At 43.4% G+C, this 6371-nt stretch overlaps 1 protein-coding gene across 1 annotated transcript; it reads left to right on the plus strand.

Annotated features, from left to right (window-relative positions):
* Nucleotides 1-871: 871 nt before the first annotated feature.
* On the plus strand, nucleotides 872-6155 carry LOC106973069 (glutathione S-transferase A2-like). The gene is made up of 4 exons (XM_027057570.2): nucleotides 872-991; nucleotides 3108-3249; nucleotides 4802-4933; nucleotides 5799-6155. Exons 2-4 carry the CDS (start codon nucleotides 3115-3117, stop codon nucleotides 5922-5924), a joined length of 393 nt encoding a protein of 130 aa, XP_026913371.1. The 5' UTR covers nucleotides 872-991; nucleotides 3108-3114; the 3' UTR covers nucleotides 5925-6155.
* The last annotated feature ends 216 nt before the right edge of the window (nucleotides 6156-6371 follow it).

Genomic DNA, 6371 nt, shown 5'->3' on the forward strand with positions numbered 1-6371 from the left:
TCTTGTCCAAAAGCCGACTCCAAGATTTCCAAAGGAATTTTTCAGGGGGGTCAGGGTAGTTAATCAGTAAAGGGAATGCAGCGGTCTGCAACATTTCTCGATTACGCACAGACTTGATGCCAGCTGCAAATGTCATCTCACTGCTCAGAGTTGTGTGAGCGGGTCTAGTTCCTGTTTCATAATACGCAGGAGTGCTGTTCTTTCTGCAGAGGAGGTTAAGGTCTACAGCTACACAAAGGGAGGTTAGTAAAATCATTTGTATGACCTAAAAAATAAAAATTATTTTGCTGAAAAAAACAAATTGCTGTGTTAATCAGAAAGCCAAGGCATCTTCAAACAAACCCACTGGCTTCTGCAGCCTGGGAAAGGTCTGATCCCTCACTCCTCAAGGCCCGTGGCCAGTCTGTCACAGATCCAGGGACTTAGGTCAGCAAGGAAGGAGTGTATTAACTCAAAGCAAGTTAACCTTTAGGACGGGCTGGATGCTGTTGCAGACTTACTTGGGAACTTCCCATCTGAAATGACATCTGGTTGGCAGCCTTGTAGCCCTCTTCCAACATCTTCCTAAAGTCTCCATGAAGATAAATTGTCACAAAATTATGTGGGACTTCTCATGGACCTGGATGAGAAATCAAAAGATAAATGAAATAATAGGGTAAAGAGTAAAAGCCTGAGAGGAAAAACAAGGACTCTAGGAACCTAAAAATAAAATGCCATTCTGTTAAAGTGTTAGCAGGTCATTTTAGTTTCATTTTTAAAAAAATCTCTAGTCATTTCCACAAACTTTTTTTTTCATCCAAAAAGAGTATAATCCATAAAACATTTAACTCTGCTTTTTTTTTTCTTTTTTTCAAAAGATGGAAGTCTGTAAGTTCCAGTAAGTGCCAATGGTCGAAATCAATGGAATGAAGATAGTACAGACCAGAGCTATTCTCAACGACATTGCCACCAAATATGACCTCTGAGGGAAAGACATAAAGGAGAGAGCCCTGTTTGGTACATTTTCTGGATTTTCAGCAACAGTTAAGAGGAAAAATCTAGTTCCTTCCCTGAATGAACAAGACTGTGCTCACAGGTTTTATGGCCAACAGCAGTAGAGGCCTTGGTGGTATAACCGAGGTCTAGCACAGGAGAGACCTACCAGGGAGAGGAAATAGTAAACTTGGCGTGGGCTCAAGTGAGTGTGGTTATATAAGGGGGTGTGTCTAGAGGTATAGCAGAATGACAGAGGTTTCCAAAACTGATGAACTATGAAACCAAGAGGATGGTGCAACATGACTCATGTACTCAGGCCTTAGGAGCTGAAGATAGCCAACAACTAGAGACAAGGGACAAGTGTCTGAGTGTCTAGAGAATAAGGCTCGAGAAAGGAAGGATCCAAAGGAGGATCCTTTGGATTCTCAAGTTTCAGAAATTACAAATTAAGAAATTACAAGTTTCAGAAATTACAGAAATTATAATGACTAGGACCCTAACTTATCAGCCAGTTACATGAACTGGCCATTTGACAAAAGTTAACAGAGGCTGGTCCTCAAGGTGCCACGGTTACTTTGAACACTTTGATACAGGACTGAAGCAGCCAGATTTAGTCAATATGCTGTCTGGGCAATCTCCTGTCTGTTGTGATGGTACCACATGACTGAAATTTAAATCTTATAAAGGACTCTCAGCAAGTACACAAAAATTACACATAGTTGTCATATTTCAGTAATTCTACTACTGCATATGCACCCAGGAGAATTAAAAAAAAATATTCACGCAAGACCTTGTTCACAAACATTTATAGCAGCACTGTTCTTAGTAGTCACAAAGGTGAAATAAATAAAATGTCCATCAACGATGGATGGATGAGCAAAAGGTGGAATATCCATACAATGGAATATTATTTAACCACGAAGAAAATAAATTACTGATGCCTGCTGCAACAAGGATGAGCTTTGAAAACATACCATATGAAAGAAACCAGACACAAAAGGCCACATATTATATGATTTCAATTGTATTAAATGTCCAGATGTTTAAATCAACAGAAACAGAAAGTAGTTGAGTGGTTGCCTGGGGCTAGAGGGATGAGATTATGGCGCGTGGCTGTCACGGGCACAGAATTGTTTTGGGGGTGATAAAAATGTTCTGGAATTAGAATGTGTTGATGGTTTCATAATGTACTAAAAATTACAGAAATACATTGTAAAGGGTGACAATTATGTGAATATATTTCAGCAGAACTGGTATTTTTATAAGTAAGATAGAAAAGCCAGTTTGAAACAAAAGAAAAAGAGATCCCTTATAATATGCACTGGTTGAAACTGTATTAAGAATTTCACCATTTCAGGGGATATTTTAGGTGAAGACTTGAGAAATGCAAACAAGGCCAGAGTTGGGCAACTGCATATGGACGGAGTGTGGAACTTGTGCTGTGGAAAATAATTGGAAAACCTGCTGACATTGGGCACATAAACAGGTCTGTGTGGTGTAACAGGATGAGAGAGGAAGGGAACATGACTGAGATGGCTGTTCCAGGGACTCTCTCTGGAGATCACTTAGGGGGCAAGTCATAGCCACATAGAGTCACACTCCATTTGTGCACAGAATAAGCCAAGGCAGAGGTGACAGACCCTAGGTATGGTCCTAGTGAGTATTTGCAGGATTTCACTGATTTGTCTGTGACTCGGTCCCTCTATTTGGTCATGAGTATAATGACAATTTTACACATGTATATGTACCTTGATGGCTTGTTCCAGGATGAAATGGTCAAATCAAGTAAAAATCAGAGCTGAATGACTGGTATATAAAAATGAATCCAGGGGTGCCTGGGTGGCTCAGTCGGTTAAGCATCTGATTTCAGCTCAGGTCATGATCTCGCAGTCATGATCAAGCCCCACATTGGGCTCTCTGCTGTCATCACAGAGCCTGCTTCAGATCCTCTCTCCCACCTCTCTCTGCCCCTCTTCCACTTGTTCTCTCTCTCCCAAAAATAAATAAACATTTAAAATTGAATCCAGTGGAGCTGATATACTTTGCTACCTCCTGATGCCCGTTCTTATATGTTTTTCAACTCTAAAAACAAGGCAGAAGGCATTTGACAATTCGGTCATTTTGTCTTTCAGGACAGATATGTACACAGAAGGTATGGCAGATTTGAATGAAATGATCCTCGTTTTGCCTCTGTGTCCACCTGATCAGAAAGAGGCCAAGATTGCCCAGATCAAAGAGAAAGTAACAGATCGTTATCTCCCCGTGTTTGAAAAAGTAAGTGGACGGTCATTGAGCACTTTGGGTGCTGGACATAGAGGACAAAGAAAGACAGTGGTTGGCATTCCTTGAACCTTTACCTTCACTTCCAATGAGCCTTCCTGAATACTGATGCAGCACCCTGACTCTCAAGGCATTTCATAAAAACTGACTGTGAGGAAGAATTGCACCAGTGATACCCAAGTTTTAATTTTCCAACAAGACTTCAACTTACCAGGAGCCAATCGAGAATTCTCTATTTGGCAGACTTTCATGGTCATAGTTAGAGCCTGGGCTGCTGAAGGCTCTGAGAGCCACACTGGACATTGGAGTAGGTCCTGCAGACAGAGCACCACATAGGGGCTTTGATCCAAGAGGAACACAGTGAGAGCAATGCATCAGGAGATACTGTGGCAACATGTGTAGGGAGATAGGGAGACATGAGACCAGCTGCCTTTCGGGAGAAAGTGGCAGTGTCTTGGGGGTGGACAGATGAGGTGTATCTAGTCAGAGATGGGGGTAGTGTGATGAAGAGGAAGATACAGATGGAGAGATGTTAGGGAGAAAAGAATTGACCTACTCGAAGGCATGGCTCTCACACTTCAGAGGACAGCCATGCAAACTAAGGAAATAAGGTTCCATCATTATAGACAGTGCTTATCTCAGTTAATGTTTCTCCTTGGACGTAAGAGGAGAATGTTTCAAGATTCAAACTACCTGAAATCATGCTAAATGGAAACTATGGGCTGGGGCACCCGGGTGACTCAGTTGGTTAAGCATCCCACTCTTGATTTCAGCCCAGGTCCTGATCTCACAGTTGGTGAGACTGAGCCCTGTGCTGACAGCCCAGGGCCTGCTTGGGATTCTCTCTCTCCCTCTCTTTCTGCCCCTGCCCCCACTCGTGCACGTTCTCTCTCTCTCTCTCTCTCTCAAAGTAAGTAAATAAACTTAAAAAAAATACTCTCTTTCCTGACCTTTGTGGTGCTGAGAGTTGGGTTGGGGCGCATTCACATGACAAAAACCTGAACAGTCATCCCACTTGAGCAAGCCTATACTTTGAAATCAAAGCGCCCTATGGTAAGTTAAATGCAAAACATATGTTACCGTATGGCATTTGAAGTGGTCTTATATTCTTTGCATAACAATTATCCATGTTTCTATATGTGTACATAGTGTGAAAGGGTATTTACCCAAATTGCCTTAAGCTGGTGATGCCGTGGGGTTTTCTCTTCACGTTATCATTTGCATATTATTGGGATGTTTTAATAAATTTTGTGAATTTCCCCAACATTTTATTAGGAAAAGTTGCATACATCAGAATAGTTGAAAGGGATACACAGGAGCACACGTTTCAGGGAAACGGTAGCTGGGGCTTCAGCTGAGGAGCAGGGACAGAACAGCAGAGACCTGCTGTCACACTGAGTCAGAGCACAGCGAAGAGGGTCTGCAGCCAACACCCCCTCAGTGAGGCAGCAGAGGTGGGGAGGTTGGGTTGGAGAGTGTGGGGAGGGGCAGAGGGACCCAGCCTGACCATGCCTGTGCTCATGATGTAATTCCTCAAACCTGCCAGGTGTTAAAGAGCCACGGACAAGACTACCTTGTTGGCAACAGGCTGAGCAGGGCTGACATTCACCTGGTTGAACTTCTGTACTATGTGGAAGAGCTTGACCCCAGCCTTATGGCCAACTTCCCTCTGCTGAAGGTAATCTCTCTCACAGCCTTCAGGAGGGAAGGCTCGCATCTCCCCCTCCAGAATCTACCATTTACATTCGGGTCCCATCGTTGCCCAAGACTTGGCTGTCCCCACGTCTCCAGCATTAATTACCTCCTGGGTGCTGGTCGAGGCATGCAGAGAATCTTGTCATGCCCAGAACATCTGAGGTGGATGCTTCCCCAAGAAGAACACTTTGTCTTTACCATGAGAAGGACCCAGGGCTCGGCATCAGTCTCCCCATCCCCATTGCTTTGTGGCTTTTGTCCTTGGTTTCTCTGGGATTTCCCTTATCCACCTGTGTCCTTCTCTTTCCTTCCTGTGCCTGTCTGAGCAGGTTTCCTGCCTTCTGATTTCTTCCCTCCGCACCTGCTCCTAAGGGCAGACATCATGTTTCCCTGGGCAGAGTCTCCCTCTCTCGGCCCCTCTCTCAGTGGGATGCCTGGTTTTGACCAGTCTCATGGTTCAGCTTTCTATATTTTCTGTCTCTCGTCCAGGGCAATTTTCCTACATTTTCATTGTCTGTTTGGAGACTTGATGTGTGTGGATTCTGACAGACACAATCCTCTTCCCTGTATTGCACAAAAGCAATGGAGCTACAGGATTTTCATGTAGGGAAGAAGATAGGGAAGACCTGAAACAATAGAGCCTGAAAGAAAGACATCTTTGGGGAAAATGGGATCGAGCTGTCTTTTCTTCCTCCCGTCTTCGTGTCTCACTGGCTGTGCATTTCCCAGCCTCACACTGGTGCTGATGGAGGGCACTCAGCTGGTCCTTGTCTAGGAGGGTCTCTGGCTTGTGCCAGGGATGGGGCTGGCCCTGGCTCCGTCTGAGGCTGTGCCCTTGTGTGTTGCAGGCCCTGAAGACCAGAATCAGCAATCTCCCTCCCGTGAAGAAGTTTCTGCAGCCTGGCAGCCAGAGGAAGCCTCCTATCAGTGAGGAAGATTTAGAAAAAGCAAGGAAGATTTTCAGGATTAAATGAAGCGGGCATGGATGGCCACCACTTGCATCTGGGGCTTCCAACAATGATGTGCGTTACCTGATGTAAGATGCTGATGATTGTGAGGCTAGTAAAGTTTTCAAAAGTATATAATTTCATCTACTATGAAGATTTGCAAAGCAATTTATTTTGTTTTTACCAAATATCAAATCATGATCAGCCCCTAGGACATCTCTTGGACTTAAAAATAAATAAAGGGAGAAAAAAATTTAATGGATTCTTTGATGTATTAAAAAATTGTCATAACAGCTATCATATACCTTGTCAAAAAGATTGAAGTAGAAAGTTTCATGTGACCTGTATTTAGTAACACAAAAAATGCTCTTTTTTTCCTTTGTATTTGCTGTATTTCTTTAAAAAAAATTTTTTTTAGTGTTCATTTATTTTTGAGAGAGAGACAGAATGCCAGCAGAGGAGGGGCATAGAGAG

The sequence above is a fragment of the Acinonyx jubatus genome, chromosome B2, assembly GCF_027475565.1.
Source record: "Acinonyx jubatus isolate Ajub_Pintada_27869175 chromosome B2, VMU_Ajub_asm_v1.0, whole genome shotgun sequence".
Taxonomy (NCBI): Eukaryota; Metazoa; Chordata; class Mammalia; order Carnivora; family Felidae; genus Acinonyx; species Acinonyx jubatus.

Coding starts and splice junctions, on each gene's coding strand:
- LOC106973069 (XM_027057570.2), top strand. CDS start 3,115: ATGTACACAGAAGGTATGGCAGATTTGAATGAAATGATCCTCGTTTTG. Junction 3,250..4,801: donor ATCTCCCCGTGTTTGAAAAA/GTAAGTGGACGG, acceptor CAAACCTGCCAG/GTGTTAAAGAGCCACGGACA. Junction 4,934..5,798: donor CCAACTTCCCTCTGCTGAAG/GTAATCTCTCTC, acceptor TGTGTGTTGCAG/GCCCTGAAGACCAGAATCAG.